Genomic DNA, 22832 nt, shown 5'->3' with positions numbered 1-22832 from the left:
GGCAAACATTCAAAGAGCAAAGGTGTGAATTACAAAAATTGTTTATTCCTGTCTGGTACAAGAGTGCAAAAAGAACAGTGGCCAAACCATTGCATACGGGACAAGTTAGAGATTTTATGAGATGCCAAAAAAAGGCATAGAAATTGGCAAGAAAAACAATAGACTTGAGGAATGGAAACAGTTTAGAAGCAAATGAGGACCAAGGGATTGATTAAGAAGGGGAAAATTGGGTGTGAGAGGAAGCTTATGGGAAACTGTAAAAGTTTCTGTAGGTATGTGAAGGGAAAAAGATTGGTGAAAACTAATATAGGTCCTTTACAGACAGAAATGCGGGAGTTTATAATGGGAAACAAAAAATGGCTGATGAATTAAATTCATATTTTGCTTCTGTATTCACAAAGGCATAACGTACCAGAAATGCTGAGGAACACAGAGTTTAGTGAGAGAGGAACTGAGGCAAATCAGTATTAGTAGAGAAATAGAGTTGGAGAAATTGATGGGATTGAAGGCTGATAAATCCCCAGGGCTTGATTATTTGCATTCCAGAGTACTTAGGGAAGTGGCCTTAGAAATAGTTGATGCACTGGTGGTCATTTTCCAAGATCCGTTAGACTCTGGAACAGTTCCTACAGATTGGAGGTAGCTAATGTAACCCCACTATTTAAAAACAGAGGTAGAGAGAAACAGAAAATTTTAGATTAGAGAGTCAGTAATGGGGAAGATACTAAGTACATAATCGAGGATTTTATAGCAGAGAACTTAGAAAACAGTGGTAAAAATAGTCAGCATGGATTTACAAAAGGGAAATCATTCTTGAGAAATCTACTGGAATTCTTTGAGGACATAACTAGTGGAGTTTATTGGAGGAGCCAGTAGATGTGGCTTGTTTGGACTTTCAGAAGACTTTCAACAAAGATCCACGTAAGAGATTAATGTGTAAAATTAAAGTGCATGTGATTAGTTGGTGTATTGAGGTGGATAGAAAATTGGTTAGCAAACAGGAAACAAAGACTAGGAATAAAGGAGATCTTTTTCTGAAAGACAGGCAACATCTAGTGTGCTACCATAAGGAATGGTACTAGGACTTTAGCTAATTGCAATACATGTTAATGATTTAGATGAGGGAACTAAAATGTAATGTCTCAGCATTTAGAGATGACACAAAGCTGAGTGGAAGGGAGAGCTGTGTGGAAAATGCAGAGATGTTGCAATGTGATTTAGACAGGCTGAGAGAGTGGGCAAATGCATGGTAGATCCAGTTTAATGTGGTTAAATACGAGGTTATTCACTTTGGTAGCAAAAATAGGAAGGCAGATTAATATTTTAGTGGCTGTAAATTAAAACAGGGGAATATTCAATGAGACCTGGATGTCCTTGTGCACGAGTTCTGAAAGTTAGCGAACAGGTGCACCAGGCAGTAAAGAGTGCAAACTGTATGTTGGCTTTCATACTGTGTACAGGAATAAGGATGTCTTGCTGCAATTATTACAGGGTATTAGTGAGGCCACACTTGGAATATTGTATGCTGTTTTGGTCTCTTTATCTGAGGAAGGATGTTCTTGCTATAGAGGAAGGCAGGGCTGACATATGTGGAGAGATTGAATAGGTTAGGATAATACTCACTGGGGTTTACAAGAATGAGTCGGTGGGGGGGAATCTCATAGAAATCTATGAAATGCTAACAGAACTAGACAGGTTAAATGCAGGAAGGATGTTTCCAGTTGGAGGGGGCATCTAGAACCAGGAGTTATAGTTTAAGAATAAGGGATAAACCTTTTAGGACTGAGATGAGGAGAAATTTCTTCACATAGTGAGTGGTGAATCTGTGGAATTCACTACCACAGAAAGTGGTTGAGGCCAAAATATATGTGTTTTCAAGAAGGAGGTGGATATAGCTGTTGTGGCTAAAGAGATCAAAGGATATGTAGGGGCGAGGGTAGGATTAGAATATTGAGCTCAATAAATAGCCATGATTACATTGAATAGTGGAGCAGGCTTGAAGGTTGAACAGCCTACTTCTGCTCCTATCTTCTATGTTTCTATGTCCCTCAGGTATGGAAATATGTTATCCTTGTCCAATTCAGCTTACATGTGATTTGAAACCCATAGCAACATGTTGATTTGTAATTGCCCTCTGAAATGGCCTAGCAAGCCACCCACATTTATTAAATCTCTACAGAAAAAGTGAACAAGAATAAACTTGGATTGACCACTCTGCATCAGTCTCAATATTCAAAATGAAAAAGCCACAACCTGCACCTGATTACCCTGCAAAGTCCTTCTCACTAACATCTGGCGACTTGGCCCATAATGGGGAGAGTTGTCCCACGTAACAGCCTGACATACAGTAAACTCTCAGCTTTATAGGGAATGCATTCCAAGAAAATGTCAGTAGTTGATTTTTGAACGGCAAGAATGGCCGACTGTGTACGTTAACTTCCAGGAAACTGCAGATGAGAAAACATTGGAGTTGCACTATGTGAAAAGGCACACATTAGAAATCATTTGGATAAGCAAATGGTGACAACTGTGATATTCACTCGGGAGGAATAGCCATGAGAGTCATTAACATTGACTCCAATCTCCATGAATTCTTGTGCCATCAGGTGAAACACCGACAAGGAATATTTCTGGTGATTACCATCCACTGCTTTCTTCATTTGAAGAATCAGTACTCCTACATATTGAACAGCAGTTTGAAGAAACACTGAGAGTAGCAAGGGCACAGCACATACTCTGGTTGCAGAGTGGCTTTGTTAGAACCACTATTGAGACAGGTGGCTAAATCCTGAATGGTATTCTGTCAGGTAGAGTCTGTGGCAAGTGGTGAGAAAACCAACAAGAGAAAAAAGCTTTCCTTCAACATCTATGTGAGAGAGATGCATCTATCCACGATAGCATTGGTAACAGTGACCACTGTACAGTCCTTGTGGAGGTAAATTCCCATTTTCATACTGAGGGCGCTGTGCATTTTCTTAAGAAGCTCCACTGCATGCCATATAGAATTGATTCAGAACAGATCTATCAGTTCAAAATTAGGCCCCCATGACATGCTGAGCACCACTACATGCAATAGAATTAATTAAACCATGATTTTTAGCTTATGGCCCAGCATATCCCTCACTCTACACTGGCATCAAGTCAGGAAACTAACAACTTTTTCAATGAGGAGTGTAGGACAGCATGGCAGTAGAAGTGCTGGCATAATTAAAAGTGAGATGACAACCTAATGAAGCTGCAAGACAGGAGTGTATGCTAAACAGCCAATGAAGTATTTCAAGTGTAGTCAATCTTGTAATGTAACAAATGTGGTAACCAATGTACATATAGCGTCCAAATGCACCAATGTGACACTGACAATTTTCTTTATGTGATGCTAACTGAGGGATAAATTTTGGCTAGGACACCAGGACACCTTGCTGTTATTAAAATAGAGCCATCAATTCTTTTACATTCACCTGAGCAGGTAGATGGGACGTTGAGGTTTTAATGTCTTATCCAAAAAACAGTATCTTCAGCGCTCCCCCTGTGCTGTATTAGAGTGTCAGTCTTGATTTTGCACTCAAGCCCTTGATCATAAGAAATGGGAGTGGGAGTAGGAGTAGGCTATTTGGCCTCTCAAGTGTACCCTACCATTTTACAAGATTATGGCTGATCCGCCCCAGGTCTCAGTTACTTTTTCATAGCCCTCAGCTCATCATAGCTCTCAAATCCCTGATATTTCAAAAATCTATCTCTTTAAATTCTTTCAATGATCTAGCCCTCACTGATTTCGTGGTAGAGAATTCCAGACATTCACTATCATCTGGGAGAAGAAATTTCTTCACATGTCAATTTTAAATGAGTGAACATAGGAACAGATGTAGGCCATTCAGCCGCTTGAGCCTGTCCCTTCATTCAATGAGATCATAGCTGATCCGAGTGTACCCTTATTCTATAACTATGTACCTTAGTTTGGAATTTCCCTCTAATGGAAATACCTTTTCAACATCTACTTCATCAAGACTCCTCAGAATCTTGGATGTTTCACAGAATCAATAAAATAATTGCTCATTCTTCCAAATGCCAATGAATAAAGACCTAATGTGTTCAGCCATCCTTATAAGTCATCCCCTTCATCCCTTAAATCAGCCTAATGAACGTCAGCCTCTTTGAATTGCCTGCAATGCTTGTCTATCATTTCTTAAATATGGCAACCGGGACTGTACACAGTACTGCAGGTACAGCCTCACCAGTGCCTTGGACAGTAACAGGACTTCTCTATTTTTAAACACCAACTTCTGACCAGTAAAGAATAAAGGCAATTATTTGCTTCACCAATGTGTTGCTTGTTTGTGGTTCAAGCATAAGAACACCAAATCCCTCAAGGCTGCACTTCTTTGGAATCTCTTTTTTAATTCATTTGTGGGATGTGGGCGTCGTTGACAGGCCAGCATTTGTTGCCCAACCCTAGTTTTCTTTGAGAAGGTGGTGGTGAGCTGCCATCTTGAACCGCTGTAGTGCACCTATTGTGGGTTGACCCACAATGCCATTAGGGAGGGAAATCCAGGATTTTAACCCCACGACAGTGAAGGAAAAGAAGTATATTTCCATGTCAGGATTGTGAGTGGCTTGGAGGGGAACTTGAAGGTGGTTATGTTCCCATGTATCTGCTGTCCTTGCCCTTCTAGATGGAGGTAGTCGTGGGTTTGGAAGGTGAAGTCTAAGGACCTTTGATGAATTCCTGCAGTGCATCTTGTAGATAGTACACACTGCTGCTACTGAGCGTTGGTGGTGGAGGGAGTGTATGCTTGTGGATGTAGTGCCAGTCAAGTAGACTGCTTTGTCTTGGATGGTGTCAAGCTTCTTGTTGTTAGGGCTGCACTCATCCAGGCAAGTGGAAAGTATTTCAATAGACTCCTAACTTATGCCTTGTAGATGATGGGCAGGTTCTGGGGAGTCAGGAGGTGAGTTAGTTGTCGCAGTATTCCTAGTCTCTGATCTGCTGTTATAGTCACTGTGTTTATGTGGCAAATCCAATTGAGTTTCTGATCAATGGTATCCTGCAGGATGTTGATATTGGGGGATTCCATTTAAACAATAGTCTGACCTTTGATTACTCCCACCAAGGTACACGACCCCTTACAATTTCTTGTGTTAAAATCCAAATGCCCGCTCACTCAACCTATCTACATCTCCTTGCAGATTCCTAATGTCACAACATCCTTCCCACCTATTTTGGATTATCAGCAAATTTGCATATATGACACTCTGCTTCCTGCTCCAACTCATTAATATAGATAATAAATAATTGAGACCTTAGATCTAATCCTTGTGGCACTCCACTTATTATGTCTTTCCAACTTGAAAAAGACCCAGTAATCCCAAATCTCTGTTTTCCGTCTGTTAACCAATTCTCAAGCCATTTTAATACGTCACCCTCCCAGTACTGTGAACTCATATCTTACACAGTAACCTTTTATATCACACATTATCAAATGCTTTCTGGAAATCCTAATACACAGCATTTACCAGTTACCATTTATCAATTATGTTTTTTTATATCCTCAGACAACTCCAGCAAATTTGTAAAACATGATTTTCCTTCCACAAAACCATGTCAACTCTGTTTGATAGTGTTAAGCTTTTCTAAATGTCCTTCTATTTCTTCCTAAATTATCAACTAGCATTTTCCCAACAACAGATAACTGGCTGACTACCCTAGAGTTTACAGTGGCCTGTCCCTCTCCCTTCTTGATTAGGGGATACATCAGCAGGTTTCCAATTGGCTAGAACCCTCTTGGATCAGTGAGTTCTGGAATATTTAGACCAATGGTTCCACTATCTCTACGGTCACTTCCTTAAAACCTTTGGGTGCAGGCCATGAGGTCCTGGACATCTGTCTGCCTTTAGTCCCATTACTTTGTCAAATATTTTGTCCCTCATGATAGATTGTTACAAGATCTTTCCTCCCATCAGCAGCTTGCTTATCTGCTATCTTTTTTCTTCAAATTCAGTTTTCTCCCACATTATTAGCTTTTTTAGTCATCTGCTGTTAGTTCCTAAAAAAAAGTCCCAACCTTGGTCCTGCCACTACTTTTTTCCACTTTGAATGCCTCAGTTTTTGATTGGATATTCTCCTTGACTGCCTTTGTTAATCATGGGTGGTTCATCCTTCTCATTGAATCCTTTTTGACTGAAATAGGCTTTACTGAGTGTTATGAAATAACTGATTAAATGTCTGCTGCTGCTCATTCACTGATTTTACCTTAGTCTATTTTCTCAGCCCACTTTAGACAATTCTTTCTTCATTCTTTCAATCATTTAATAATTCATTAATTCATTCAATCATTCAGTCTGGTACAGAGAACATCTCCGAACTCCGATATGCAGCATTGAACAGTGGACTGTGTTATATTGATGTTGCCTTGTCCTGCCTGAAAGGATCGCTTGTAATGGTATTTAAAGTATATCCTCAACACTGCCTGTTTCAGTAAATACAAGTTTATTTTCCAAGTTCACAGGGGATACAAGTATCTTGGTCAACCCCTGCTGAGTTCTCTGGCCTTCTTTGGTAGGACATTCCTTACAACATGCAGCTACACAACTTATGGCTGAACAGATAGCACACACTGCCATGCACCCAGATCACATGCATGTACATGATCGTGTTCTTCTAATTGCTGAAACTGTGATTTCTAGCAGCAGTGTTGTAGTGTTCCACCAAGATTGCTTCTGCCAAGCTCATTCTAACTACAGTCTTGAAAATATGACCTTTACTGTTTACTCAAGTAAACAAGCAGTCACGCAATGCTTTTTAGGACAAATGCACTAAAACTATCTTTTGACCCTTATGTTTCCTATTTATAATGTGGAACATCTGCCCTACTTCACTGCAAGGGCCACAGTCAACTTAATTGCCGCTGGCAAAGGTTCCTTGTCTTGCCCTGAAGCTGCATGCTTGTTTGATGAATTGACAAATTTCTGTAACCACCTCCATGGCAAAGCACTGTTGCTGAAGATAATGCTCTTAACTGAAGTGCAGAAAGGAGAGTGCTCTTTGAAGAGTACTGCTGACTATTAAGAGTCTTCCTCCCCATTCTCCCAACAGTTTGTCATTTCTGCTGCCTTTTCCCATTTCCCTATAATGTTGCAACCCAAGGGGAACTGTAACTATAGCCCCATTACTAGAGAAACATCTTCCTAAGATCCAACACCACTCCTTTTTGACTTACATCATAGTATTTCCACTAACTGCACAACAGCAAATAAATATTCAAAAGCTGTAAGTTGAATGATGGTACCTTTAAATAGTTCTAGTGAGATGAGGGTCCCTTTCTGTTGTGAAGTTATTTCCCTCTGCTTTGAAGTCTTTAAAATTAGGGAATTGTCATGTTTGATCTGAGGTCATATGTGTAGTTCCCTTGTGCATGAACGTATGTTCAATTCAAGGGCATTAACAGAAGCAGTCCAGTCCAAAATAGCAAGATAGACCTTAAATAAGCATTAAAAATTGACTGACTTCACAATATGCCCACTTCTGACACGCACACACTGACAACCACACGAATACCCTCACAGTATAGCAATCAGCGTGATCCTCGCTGGAAGTCATTAAGAACAAACATCCTTACCCACTCCCAGAATGCTGAAAACACTGGCAGTACAAAGCAGCATTTTGTGATCAAAGTATTTTTGCAGTATAGAAAAACCCATTTTATGCATTGTCTTTTTAAAAACAAATATTTGATTTCCTCTGATGTTGCATAATTCTTGTAAGCACTATTGCACTGGTTCTCAGATTGAGTAATGTGAGACAGGACCAAGGCTGAGGAATGAATGTAAGTGTAGAAACAAGAAGAGAGATTAGGAAAATCAGAAAGGAAGAGGAAGATCACCAAAGAACAAAAAAGGAGCTAGAAAGCAGGTGAGGTGTAGTTGGGACAGTGGAAGTAAAGAGAATGTTAGAAAAGTAATAGAGGTTGAGGGATGGGAAGAGGTGAAGGAACGAGGAGGGAAAGTTAAGTTCAGGCGTTGGTTGGACAAGAGAACTAAAATGAGTTGAGCCACAAGTGAGCATGTGCCTGAATAGCATAATCAGGTCATATTGCATGCTTTCAATGAATGGAAATTAGAGAAGAAAAATCCAGTGCTTTTTTTTCTAAGTAGAGGCAGACATTTAATACAAGGCATGGTGGGAAATCTGGTGACATCAAATTGAACAGATGAAGGCCCATGAAAATAAACTGCAACAACTTTATATAGGTACATTAACATGATAAATTGTCCCAGTACATTTAATAAGAATGTTACGTCTGTTCTGATGAAGAGTCATCTAGACTCGAAATGTTAACTTGCTGTCTTTCCATGAACATCCCACTGATATCTCCAGCAATTTTTTTTGTTCATTCACAGGATATGGGCATTGCTGGCTAGGCAGCATTTATTGCCCATCCTTAATTGCCCAGAGGGCAGTTAAGAGTCAACCAAATTGCTGTGTGTCTGGAGTCACATGTAGGCCAGACCAGGTAAGGATGGCAATTTCCTTGCCTAAACGACATTAGTAAACCACATGGGTTTTTCCGACAATCGGCAATGGATTCATGGTAATCGTTAGACTCTTAATTCCAGATTTCTTTTATTGAATTCGAATTCCTCCATTCGAACCTGGTCCCCAGAACATATTACCTAGGTCTCTGGATTAACATCCAAGCGATAATGCCACTAGGCCATTGCCTCCCCTTGTTGTTTTCTGTACAAAGTAAAGTTAGACACTATTGTATTGGACTCTATTCAGGCAGATGGCCAGAAACTTGTACAATGAGTGGATTTTTAAGGAGTACCTTAAAGAGAGAGATGCTTAGGTATGAAATTCCAGAATTTAGGGCTTAGGCAGGTGATGTCTGTCACCGATGATGAAGCAATTAAAGTTAGGGATGCTCAAGAAGTCAGAATTAAATGAATTAGATATCTTGGAGAATCATAATCATAGATTCATAGAGATAAACAGCACAGAAACAGATCCATCGGTCCCACTCATTCGTGCCAACCAGATATCCTAAATTATCCAGTTCCATTTGCCAGCATTTGTCCTATAACCCTCTAAAACCTTCCTATTCATATACCCATCCAGATGTTTTTTAAATGTTGTAATTGTACCAGCATCCACCACTTCCTCTGGCAGCTCATTCCATACTCACACCACCCTCTGTGTGAAAAAGTTGCCCTTTAGGTCTCTTTTAAATCTTTCCCCTCTCACCTTAAACCTATACCCTCTAGTTTTGGATTCTCCCACCCCGGGGAAAGGACCTTGGATTTACCCTATTCATGTTTCTCATGATTTTATAAACCTCTATAAGGTCACCCCTTAGCCTCTGATGCTCCGGGGAAAATAGCCTCAGTCTATTCAGCCTCTCTCTATAGCTCAAACACTCGAACCCTGGTAACATCCTTGTAAATCTTTTCCGAACCCTTTCAAGTTTAACAACATCCTTCCTATAGCAGGGAGACCAGAATTGAATGCAGTATTCCAAAAGTGCCTAACCAATGTCCTGTACGGCCACAACATAACCTCTCCACTCCTGTACTCAATGCAGTAATCAATAAAGGCAAGTATACCAAACACCTTCACTATCCTATCTAGCTGTGACTTTACTTTCAAGAACTATGAACCTGCACTCCAAGGTTTCTTTGCTCAGCAACACTCCACAGGACCTTACCATTTAGTGTATAAGTCCTGCCTTGATGTGCCTTTCCAAAATGCAGCACCTCACATTTACCAAAGTTAAACTCCATCTGCCATCCTCAGCCCTTTGGCCCATCTGATCAAGATCCCATTGTACTCTGAGGTAACCTTCTTCGCTGTCCACTACACCTCCAAGTTTTGTGTCATCTGCAAACTTACTAACCACACCTCCTATGTTCACATCCAAATCATTTATATAAATGATGAAAGGCTGTGGACCCAGCACCGATCCTTGTGGCACACCACTGGTCACAGGCCTCCAGTCTGAAAAGCAACCCTCCACCACCACTCTCTGTCTTCAACTTTTAGCCAGTTCTGTATCTAAATAACTAGTTCTCTCTCTATTCCGTATGATCTAAACTTGCTAACCAGTCGACCAAATGGAATCTTATCGAGCACCTTACTGAAGTTCACATAGACCATTTCCACCGGTCTGCCCTCATCAATCCTTTTCGTTACTTCTTCAAAAAAGTCAATTAAGTTAGTGAGACACGATTTCGAATGCACAAAGCCACATTAATTATCTCTAATCAGTCCTTGCCTTTCCAAGTACGTGTAAATCCTGTCCCTCGCAATTCCCTCCAACAACTTGCCCACCACTGATGTCAGGTTCACTGGTCTGTAGTTCCCTGGCTTTTCCTTACCACCTTTCTTAAATAGTGTCACTATGTTAACCAACCTCCAGTCTTCTGGCATCTCACCAGTGGCTATCGATGATAAAAATATCTTAGCAAGGAGCCCAGCAATCACTTCCCTGGCTTCCCACAGAGTTCTAGGGTACGCCTGATCAGGTCGTGGGGATTTATCCACCTTTATGCATTTTAAGATGTCCAGCACCATCTCCTCTGTAATATGGACATTTTTCAAGATGTCGCTATTTATTTCCCCACATTCTCTATCTTCCATATCCTTCTCCACAGTAAACACTGATGCAAAATATTCATTTAGTATTGCCCCCATTTCCTGTGGTTCCACACATAGGCGGCCTTGCTGATCTTTAAGGGGACTTATTCTCTCCCTAGTTATCCTTTTGTCTCTAATGTATTTGTTGAAACCCTTTGGATTCTCCTTAACACTATTTGCCAAGAGGGTTGTGAGGCTGGAGGAATAGGGAGAGATAAGGTCATGGAGGAACTTGAACACAAGGTGTGAATGTTAAAATCGAGGCATAGCCTTACCAGGAGCTGGTGTAGGTCAGCAAGCACAACATGATGGCTGAATGGGAATTGGTATGTGTAAGGATAAAGGTAGCAGAGTTTGAAAAACCTCAAGTGTACAGAAGGTAGAATGTGGAAGGCCAACTATGAGTGCATTTGCATAATCAAGCATAGAGGTAATGAAGATATGGTTGAGAGCTTCAGTAGCAGTCAGGCAGAAACAGAGACAGAGTTGGACAATGTTACACAGGTGACAATAGGTGTCTTGCTGATGGCACAGAAATGTGCTTGGAAGCTCATACCAGGGTCAGCTAAGGTTGCAAACAGTCTGGTTCAGCTTCAAGTTGTTGCCAAGGCAAAAGATGGAGTCACAAGCTCTGGAATCGAGTTTATTGTAGGTGACTGAATAACGTGGCAACAGCAGAGGAGTTGAGAGTGGTTGTGATGAGATAGAGCAGGTTGTCATCAGGGCATATGTGAAAACAAATGCTATGTTTTCAGAAGATATTGTTGAAGAAGAACACATGGGAAATAAGAGGGGACCAAGCTTAGATCCTTGATCCAATGGTCATGAAGAAGTATTGGGAAAAAAACATTGTTACATATGATATGTTGGCAAGAATTAAACAGATGACAATTGAACCAGGCAAGTGTTGCCTCTCGAATGACAACAGGGAGGCCCTGATACAGAGTGATGTGGAGAAGGAGTGGGGAAGAGTTTAATTTTGTTACATTATCACCAAAGGTCATTTGATTTTAGAAGTTCTATTAAATAATGGATATAAAAGGAGAATCCTGTATTTAACTTTAAGCCTTATCTTGCCCAAAATACAGAATGTAGAACCTAAGTAAACTGTTGTTCCACAGTGAAGCCTGATAGTCAGATTTTGCAACTGTAGTGTCATAGGCTATCACATTGATGGAGAAGCTTCTATTTTAAATGACTGGCAAGTGTTACTAAATGTAGAAATAATTATCAATGGAACATTCACTGAACTTGTTGAAAATATTTTAAATCAACAATGATAGACAAATTTTCATAATACACAGCCATAGTGTGAAAGAGAAGGATGTTCTCCTATGTTTCATAGTTTGTATGCAGTATACTTTTAAGAGACAAGTTTAGCATGTGACCTTGGAGTATAAGGATCTCAGCCTCCACCTTAAACTGGACAATTTGAAGCATGACACATTAATGAGAGTATGTAATTCTTTGTAATGGAATAGCTTAATATTAGTACAGACACTGAAGTGGCCCTTACTGTAATATTTATATTTATCAGGAGTTGTCCCACATTTCTACTGAATCTTTCATTACCACTTTGACTAAATATAGTAGTTATGCTACAAGAACTAACTTAATTAACTTAAGTTACAAATAAAAACCAAAAGAACTGTGTGGATGCTGTAAATCAAGAACAAAAACAAAGTTGCTGGAAAAGCTCAGCAGATCTGCAGCATCTGTGAAGGAGAAAACAGAGATAAACGTTTCGGGTCCGGTGACCCTTCCTCAAAACTGATGGTGGCTGGGAAAATGTCAGTTTGTATGCAGAGAATAGGGAGGTGGGTGGGGTATAGAGTAAATGATAGGATAGAACCCAAAGAGAGAGAGAGACAGTTGGACAGACAAAGGAGTTGCTAACGATCAGGCTGGGAGGGTGAATAGTTGTTAATGGGGACTGTTAGTGACTAACAACAGGGGGTGTGTAGTGGCAAGCTACGTGGTAACAAGGTCTGGTGTGTGGGGTGAGGGGCTGGGACATGGGAGAGTCTAGGCCCTAAAATTATTGAACTCAATATTGAGTCCAGAAGGCTGTAGGGTCCCCAAGCGGAAAATGAGGTGTTGTTCCTCCAGCTTGCGTTGGGCTTCACTGGAACACCGTAGCAAGCCAGAGACAGAGATGTTGGCCAGGGAGCAAGGTGGTGCATTGAAGTGGCAGGCAACAGGTAGTTCAGGGTTTTTTTTGCGAGCAGAACGTAGATGTTCTGCAAAGCGGTCGCCAAGTCTACACTTTGTTTCCCCAATGTAGAGGAGACCACATTGTGAGCAGCAAATGCAGTAGACTAAATTCTTGGAAGTGCAGGTGAAGTGTTGCTTCACCTGAAAGGTATGTTTGGGCCCTTGGATTCTGGGGAGGGAGGAGGTAAATGGGCAGGTGTTTCACCTTCGCCGGTTACAGGGGAAGGTGCCGTAGGGATGTGGGTAGGTGTTGGGGGTGATGGAAGTGTGGACCAGGGTGTCCTGGAGGGAACGGTCCCTGTGGAAGGCAGACAAGGGAGGGGAGGGAATATGTGTCTGGTGGTGGCATCTTGCTGGAGGTGGCGGAGATGGCGTCTGATGATCTTCTGGATGTGGATGCTGGTGGGATGGTTGATGCGGATAAGGGGAACCCTATCGCTGTTGTGGGAGGGAAGAGAAGGGGTGAGAGCGGAAGTGCGGGAGATGGGTCGTACCTGGTTGAGGGCCCTGTCAACAACAGAGCTGGAGAGTCCTTGGTTGAGGAAGAAGGTGGACATTTCGGAGGCTCCCTTGTCGAAGTTGGCCTCATCTGAACGTATGCCACGGAGACGGAGGAACTGAGAGAATGGGATGGAGTCTTTACCGGAAGTGGGGTTCCAGTGAACACTTTACAGCCCAACACAAGCTGGAGGAACAAAACCTCATTTTCCGCATGGGGACCCTACAGCCGTCTGGACTCAATATTGAGTTCAATAATTTTAGGGCCTAAACTTTCCCATGTCCCAGCCCCCCACCCCACACACCAGGCCTTGTTACCACATAGCCTGCCACTACACACCCTCTGTTGTTAGTCACTAGTAGTCCCCATTCACAACTATTCACCCTCCCAGCCAGACCGTTAGCAACTCCTTTGTCTGTCCAACTGTCTTTCTCTCTCTTTGGGCTCTATCCTATCGTTTACTCCCTACCCCACCCACCTCCCTATTTTCTGCACATAAACTGATGTTTTCCCAGCCACCATCAGTTCTGAGGAAGGGTCACCGGACCCGAAACGTTAACTCTGTTTTCTCCTTCACAGATGCTGCCTGACCTGCTGAGCTTTTCCAGCAACTTTGTTTTTGTTCTTAAGTTACAAATACCCTGATGTAGGCAAAGCTCACATTAAGGTGACAGTTCAAGGGAAACCTGTAAAAGCGCAGGAGTTAGTGGAGTTGAATGATTCTGAAACAAAACTATCAGCGCACCAGCAAAGTGACATGAGATTGCTTTATGGAACTAAATACCATAAAATTTAAAAAACACAGCTCCTCAACTATAGCAGAACATACAACATAGAACATTACAGCACAGTACAGGCCCTCCGGCCCTCGATGTTGTGCCAACCTGTGAAACCAATCTGAAGCCCATCTAACCTATACTATTCCATTATCATCCATATGTTTATCCAATGACCATTTAAATGCCCTTAAAGTTGGCGAGTCTACTACTTTTGCAGGCAGGGCATTCCACACCCTTACTACTCTCTGAGTAAAGAACCTACCTCTGACATCTGTCCTATATCTATCACCCCTCAATTTAAAGCTATGTCCCCTTGTGCTAGCCATCACCATCTGAGGAAAAAGGCTCCCACTGTCCACCCTATCTAATCCTCTGATCATCTTGTATGTCTCTATTAAGTCACCTCTTAACCTTCTTCTCTCTAACAAAAACAGGCTCAAGTCCCTCAGCCTTTCCTCATAAGACCTTCCCTCCATACCAGGCAACATCCTGGTAAATCTCCTCTGCCCCTTTCCAATGCTTCCACATCCTTCCTATAATGCGGTGACCAGAACTGTACGCAATACTCCCAAGTGTGGCCGCACCAGAGTTTTGTACAGCTGCAACATGACCTCATGGCTCCGAAACTCAATCCCTCTACCAATAAAACCTAACACACCGTACGCCTTCTTAACAACGCTATCAACCTGGGTGGCAACTTTCAGTGATCTATGCACATGGACACTGAGATCTCTCTGCTCATCCACACCACCAAGAATCTTACCATTAGCCCAGTACTCTGTATTCCTGTTACTCCTTCCAAAGTGAATCACCTCACACTTTTCCACATTAAACTCCATTTGCCACCTCTCAGCCCAGCTCTGCAGCTTATCTATGTCCCTCTGTAACCTGCAACATCCTTCTGCACTATCCACAACTCCACCGACTTTGGTGTCATCCGCAAATTTACTAACCCATCCTTCTATGCCCTCATCCAGGTCATTTATAAAAATGACAAACAGCAGTGGCCCCAAAACAGATCCTTGAGGTACACCACTAGTAACTGAACTCCAGGATGAACATTTCCCATCAACCACCACCCTCTGTCTTCTTACAGCTAGCCAATTTCTGATACTATTTAATTAAAGTGAGAACTCTCAATTTTGCAATCAGTTTTTGAACCACAGTTGTAATCAAGGACTGACAGTGAAGTTCACAACAGGGAAACACAGCTGTATGTAGTCTAATAATAACCTCTTGTATATGGTGCTTATTTTTTGTTTTGTGTTGAACTTATCTGTTTCTTGAAAATATCACCAAGTTCCACAGGTGGATCCCAGAGAGTTACTAACTCCTCCAACGAATTATCGGGAATACATATCTTTCATTCACCAATATGATGCAAGGAAGTGTCCAAATGAACCCATCAGAGGCAAGGTAAGACAAGATTAATAGCTGTAAGGTCTATGTGCACAACTGTGCATAAAGTATTATGTAACTAATTACTGAATTCGTATCAAAGGCAATTCATGGGCTGTGAACTTCAAATGTGCTTGAAGGGACTTGTTCAGTGGCTAAGTGGGTTGTCACACAGTCTGGTGTGGAATTAAGCCATAAAGTTCTGAAAGGTCCTGAATTAAATACTCAAGATGGTTATAACCAGCATATCATGGCCAATGTGAGCAAAGGAGCAGAATGTGGAAGTGAAAGCCAAGAATAAGTAAGGAAAGAGTAAGAATTTGGTGGGGAGGCATTCAACCTTTATGTCCTTATTGCTGTAAACTTAAGGACAAATTGAAAATATTAAGAACTTATACTCTGAGAAACATAGAATTCCACAGTTTGACCTATGGCTATGCTATTGACTGCTCTATTAGACTCCATCAAAACATCACTTCCTTATTCATAGATTTGGTTTCTTTCTCTAAAACTGAATACATAATAACATTCTTGTTAGACAATGGGTTTGTACTTAGTATATTGAATAGTATGAATATTCTTGATCCTATTTTTCAAGAGTATTAGAACTGTTACTGACACTGTACTCATGTTTTAAACCTTTTCAACTGAACTAAAAGCAATTAATGTATTCTAGTGAGGTAGCTAAGTGTAAGAGCAACAAGATCATGATAAGTTTATATAATTTTATACAAGGCTATCATTACAGCACGTTCAGTTTTAGGATTGCCATTTGGAAGTAGTCAGTGCCATTACAGACAGTCACTGTAGATTACCAGGATATTGCTAGGCTTAAGAAACGATTCTTAGGACAAGAGAACATAGAAAATAAGAACAGAAGAATGCCATTTTTGATCATGGCTTCTCTGATTGTGGTTTTGACTGCACTTTCCAGCCTAGTCCCATATTCCTTGACGCCCTTGTCAATCAAAAAGCTGTATCACTCAGTCCTAATGTAACTAATAACCACTGTTCACTGGGGAAGAGAATTCCAGCTATAAATGACCTCTGAGATTAGAAATTCTTCCTCATCTCTGTCTTAAATGGGAGACTTGTTATTTTTAAACTGTGACCCATAGTTCTATATTTGCTCAAAAGAGGAAATAATGGGCAGAATTTTCTGCTGTCTCTTGTAGTGAGTTTGGCGACAGTAGAATAGAATAGATTAGAATAGCAGTTTAATGTCATGTGTATTTTTACAAAAAAATTAGCAGTTTTATAAGTTGTCATACCATGGTGACTGTATTAATGACAGAGGTCTTAGATAAGAAGAAAAAAGTAAAAATTGAAACAGAATTCATCTAAGATCAATTTCAGTTCGGGAAAAGTCGATTAAGATGATGAACGCTGGAATACCCAGAAGCCGCTGCTGAAGAAAGCACAACTAATTAGGCAGGATGATGGCATACCGGAGTCCTGCCTTTTTCCTGCCTTCTCCAGAAATATGAATGAATGGCCCATGGCCAACCTCCTACCCTGCTGCCAGTCATAGCTGATAAATCAATTAATGACCACCTAAGGACGGTCTCAGCCTGCCACCACAACCATACAGTGTGCACAAAAGATGAACTATGTTGTTAGCTTTTAATATTCCAGCATATGTGGGGTCCCTTGATCAAAGGCACTCATTGCCTCATTGAAAGACTTAACTTTGATAAGGTGAAAGAGATCCACTGAGAACTGTATTCACAGACTCCACCCCCAAAACTCCTCCCAACATTACTTCCGGTCTGGGTCATTCTTTGATCCTCGAACTCCGAAATCTGTCATACCAGCAGCAGTCACTGCCCCCCCTTTGGGACTGTTGAGTGTGAGAACTGATTAGTGGGTGAGATTTCTGCCCCTGAGGTCTTGATTCCAAAGAAAGGCATGCTGCTAGCCTAATTAGCTTGTAATCAGTGGGCTTTCCAAAAAAGAGGCCATACATGTCTCTCACTGACTCTCAATCTGCCAGGGGAGAGGACCATTGCCTTAACAAGAATCTGTCCATTCTCTCAGATAGTACAGTGTCGAGTTTCAATAACATCATCTCTCACCTCAACGAGAGTGGATCCAATATTCTCCATTTTTCCTAAAAGAAAATTTCTTCCCTACAGGAATCAGCTTGGTGAACCTTTGCCAAAATGCTTCTAATACTAGTATGTCCCTTCTTAAATAAGGTGACCAAAACAATACCCAGTGTTCTATGTGTGGTTTCACCAATGCCTGTGCAGCATAGACTGATCTTCCAATTTTTATACTTCATCCCCTTTGCAACAAAGGCAAACATTCTACATGCTTTCCCTCTATACTTGAATGCTGACCTCTTGTGATTCATGTACAAATACACCCAGATCCCTCTGTACTACAGTATTCTGCAGTCTCAGTCCAAGTATTTTGCTTTTTCTATTCTTCCTATCTAAGTGAACAACCTCATATTTTCTCGTATTATGCTTCATTCATTTTTTGTCCACTTATTTAACCCATCAATATTCTTTTGCAAACTTTTATTATTCTCCTCACAACTTGCTTTCCTACCTATTTTTGTATTATCTGCAAATATTGTTCAATAAAATTGGCCCCTTCTTCTGGCAAATTATAAATAGTTGAGGGCACAGCACTGATCCTGCGGCATTCCACTAATTACAGTTTACCATTTTGTAAATGGTTCATCTATTTTGATTATCTGCTTCTTGCTAGTCAGCTAATCCTCTAATTATGTTAATATAGCATTTCCAACACCATGAGCTCTTATCTTGTGCAGTAACATTTTATGTGGTATCTCTTATCAAACACTTTTTACAAAGCAAAATACATTATGTATACTAGTTCCCCATTTTCCCACCTACTTGTTACATCCAATTTTACTTCCCTGACCTGCAAAGAGTGGGTTCATCAGAAGATCATGGGGAACTTTCAGTCCAGGATTCTCCCACATGTAGTGGGCTGCCAATCCTGAGAGGGATTTTGGTGGCTGGGGAGTGGTGGCAGCAGTGAGTGAGGTTGGAAGGCTAATGGTTCCAGGGGGCCATAAGCCTCAGGGAGGATGGTTGGTCTTGGCAGGGGCAGAAGGGCTGGAGGTTGGTGGGATGTCTTGGAGAAGGAGGAAACAGAGAGTTGCTGCTGGAGGTGGGAGGCCTCGTGACAAGGGAGATTACAGTCTGGTAGCGGGATGAGAGGCTTTTGAGGAAAGGAAGTTATAGATGAGAGGGGCTGCCTTTCACAGAGGCTGCAGGCAGGCGCCTGGAACTAAAAGGCAAAAATATTTAGTTCCTGAGTCCACCATTTTCATCTCAATAAAGCTGATGGCTTTCTTAAGATGGGAAGAGCCAACTGACCAGAGTTAAACTTGAATGGATGTGAGGCTGACAGGCTCCTTTGCAAATTTAGAGTTCTAACCCACATCCTCGGAGTACGTTTGGGTCAGGAAGCAGTTTTTTTTTTCAGATTTGGCACCTTTCTCATTAAACAACTCATTGGAGGAGGAGGCTCCATAAGCATCCCATCCTGAGCGCTGGGGGAGCCCAGCACATCAGTTCAAAAATTAAAGCTGAAGCATTCACAAAAAAAAACTACAGCCAGAAGTGCTGAGTGGATGATCTATTTTGGCCTCCTTCAGAGGTTCTCAGCATGACAGATGCAAGTCTTCAGCCAATTCACTGCAAAGGCAGTAGGCCCTGACAACATTCCTGCGATAGTATGAAAATGTGCTCCAGAACTTGCTGCACCCCTAGCCGAGCTGTTTCAATACAGCTACAACACTGGCATTTATCCAACCATGTAGTAAATTGTCCAGGCATGATTTGTACATAATAAACAGGACAAATCCAACCCAGTCAACTACTGCCCCATCAGTCTACTCATCATCATCAGTGAAGTGACAGAAGGTGTTTTCAAAAGTACTATCAAGAAGCACTTGCTTAGCAATACCCTACTCACTAATGCTCAGTTTGGGTTCCACCAGGGCCACTTAGAGACTCAAAACAGGCTTTGACCAAACATGGACAAAAAAGCTAAATTCAAGAGATGAGGTGAGAGTGACGGCCCTTGACACCAAGGCCACATTTGATGGACTGTGACATGAAGGATCCCTTGCAAAAGCGGAGTTAGTAGGAATCAGAAGGAAAATTCTCTGCTGACACAAAGAAAATGGCTGTGGTAATTGGAGGAGGTCAGTCATCTCAGCTCTAGTACATATTTGTAGGAGTTCCTCAGGGAATTGTCCTTGGCCCAACCATCTTCAGCTGCCTCAACAATGACCTTCACTACATCATTAGGTCAGAAATGGGAATGTTCGCTGATAACTGCTCAATGTTCAGCACCATTCGCAATTCCTCAGATATTGAGCAAGTCTGTGGCCAGATGCAGCAAGATCTGGACAATATCCAGGTTTGGGCTGACAAGTGTCAAATAATATTCCTACTACACAAATGCCAGGTTATCATCTTCTCTCACAAGAGAGAATCTAACTATCGCCCCATGACATTCAACAGCATCACCATCACTGAATCCCTCACTATCCTCCACTGTAGGTGACCATTGACCAGAAACTAAACTGGTCTAGTCATATTAATAAAGTGGCTACAAGAACAGGTCTGATGCTAGGAATCTTGCAGCGAATAACTCACCTCCTGAATCCCCAAAGCTTGTCCACCATCTGCAAGATACACATCAGGAATGTGATGGAATACCCCCCACTTACCTGGATGAGTGCAACTCCAACAACACTCAAGAAGCTCGACACTATCCAGTAATAGCAGCAGGCTTGATTGGCACCACATCCACTCCCTCCACCACTGAAGCTCAGGAGCAACTGTATGTATCATTTACAAGATACAGGACAGGAACTTTCTAAAGTAAACAGCAGCTTCCAAAACCATGACAAAATGTACAAAGACAGGGGCAGCAAATACATGGTAAAACCATCACCTGTAAGTTCCCTCTGAGCCACTCACCATCCTAACTTGGAAGTATATCACTGTTCCTTCAGTGTCCTGGAATTCCCTCTCTAAAAGCAACCTTCTAAAAGGCAACTAGGGGCATGCAATAAATGCTGGCCTAGCCAATGATGACCATGACCCTTGAATGAATTTTTAAAAAGTGATAAAAACAAGTTCAATCATACAATTCTGAAGTCATTTGACTCTTAGGGGAGGGAGAGCAAATCAGAAAACCAGTCTGGTCTAGGCCCGAAACGTCAGCCTTCCTGCTCCTCTGATGCTGCTTGGCCTGCTGTGTTCATCCAGCTGTACACCTTGTTGTCTCATGTACCTCCTAGTTGCAGTCGAAGACTTGCAAGAGCAGCCTCTTCATCCTTCTAATAAATGTATTTGATTGCTGCTTGCATGAAATGCCCTAGAAGAAAAAAAGTTATCAAAATTCAGCTCTAAATCTGTCAGCCCACAATATAATCAATGTGTTACTGTATCTGTTCAAGACATGAAATAATTGAGATCAAGCACAACAGTGTAATATTCTAGTCACATACATTTGAGTAATAAATAGTAAATGGATTCAATTTGTAACAGAATAAGAGTCTTATTCTTTCAGTTGTTTCTGAGCCAAAATCTTAATACTTAACTTTCCATTGTTGTTTAGTTTCATGAATAAATTGCACTGACAGAATATCCATTATCTGCTGCCTGTAGATAACTGAACTACAGCTGATGGCCAGTGGAGTGGAAGAAGCAAGTCAGTGCCAGCACTTGAGCTAATAAATGAACTCAGCCCACAGCTGTATCCAGTACATGCTTATGTTCCGCTTGTTAAAGCTGAATTTGTTTCCTTTTCCAGCGTCATGGAGCCTTTGTGTGCACACAGATAAACTCACAGAGTGGAAAGATAGCTCCCAGAGGAGAAAAGGCATTCCTGGTTACTGAAGGGTCACATTCACTGGAACAGTTAAAAGAAGAAAAGGGAAATATGGGGGAAGACATATTGGCCTCACCCAAGCCCAGCTCAGTGAATTTTCAACAGATGCTGTGTTCTGGAACTTGCTTATCAAAACCAGACCCTGAGGAAGCAGCCAAGGCATATCCCAGAATTCCTAATGAAGGACAAAACAGCTTATGGTCACAGACAAATGAAGTACACGGTGGACTCAGTGAACAACAGCAAGTTGCTCTGGATCTTACATCAGCAATAAAATAGAAATGTAGCCATGTTAGTACAGCTGTTAGCACACCATAATGTCTATCACTTCCAAGGGAGCTTTGTGTCTCAAACTAATCATTAACATGTTACAATCAGCAACAACAACATTAAACAAAAACTGGCAGCAGTCAACACTTTAAAAAGTACATAGCTTTTTAAAAATAGCATAGTTATTCAATAGTTTAATCTTCTTAATCATCATCATTGTACAAAACAGTTTCCTGCACAATATATGTATGACCTGTTTAATTTTGCTTTAACTTTACTGTTGGAGTACCATGTTACTGTGTGGCAATATGAGTTTGCTACTGTGGCTATTTATGCATTGTTGCCAGCTACAGCTTTGCTTATGGCCCTGTGCTCCATAGTGTAGAAACTGCATTTTATCAGCAGTACAAAGCAGTCAAAAATACTGGCTTAAATTTAAATTAAATTTTTTCATTATTCTTGCATACACTGTCAATGCTGCAATATTCTTTCTTGACTAGCAACAGACCAGCCATAGAGGATATCTGTTAACTCTGACTTATGCATTACATCCTTATGTGATAATGTAAAAAGTTACAATCACAAATGTGAAGTCGCATTGGAAGGTTAAGATATTAAAGGCAGGAATTAATTAATTATTTTTAACATTAGATACTCTAATTCCACATGTTGTACATCAGCAGCGTACAGTTAAATAATGCAGAGTTCCTTTTGTGGCTAGAATTGCATACACTTTTTCTTAAACTATCAACTTCGATTTAAACACACCTTTTTGAAATTAGCATATGAGGCTCTCACACATTTCCTTAAATGTTGAGTCCAATGAAGTCATTTGTGATCCAAATATTAAATGTTTTGGGTTGAGTTATGGAGCTCACCAATATCAGTTTGTAAATTTGAAATCAGTTTTTGGAAAATAAAGTAAATATGGAATTAAATGTTTCTATTCACAATTGTGACTGTGTAGCTACTTATTATGACAAAACCAGTGGTTCACTAATGTCCTTCAAGTAAGGAAACTTGTGAACATACCCAATTTGACCTACATGCAACTACAGACACAAAGCAATGTGGTTCTCTCTTATGTGGCCCCTAAAATGATTGAGCAAGCCTCTCAGTTTTCATTTTGCTTCAAAGAATAATAATAAGAATAAAA

General features: G+C 41.1%; 1 protein-coding gene across 1 annotated transcript in view; it reads left to right on the top strand.

The window, feature by feature from the left end:
- The window catches only part of LOC109936295 (uncharacterized protein C2orf73), a 59403-nt gene extending 36774 nt beyond the window's left edge, over nt 1-22629 (top strand). Inside the window, exons 4-5 of the mRNA XM_020534911.2 lie at nt 15420-15535; nt 21329-22629. Coding sequence (XP_020390500.1) covers nt 15420-15535; nt 21329-21685 — 473 coding nt within the window. The 3' untranslated portion in view covers nt 21686-22629. The remainder of the gene's footprint in view (nt 1-15419; nt 15536-21328) is intronic.
- The last annotated feature ends 203 nt before the right edge of the window (nt 22630-22832 follow it).

This window comes from Rhincodon typus, chromosome 9 (genome assembly GCF_021869965.1).
Source record: "Rhincodon typus isolate 14 chromosome 9, sRhiTyp1.1, whole genome shotgun sequence".
NCBI classification, from domain to species: Eukaryota; Metazoa; Chordata; class Chondrichthyes; order Orectolobiformes; family Rhincodontidae; genus Rhincodon; species Rhincodon typus.
Note: the sequence above shows the minus strand (reverse complement) of the source record. Positions and strands in the feature narration are given on the sequence as shown.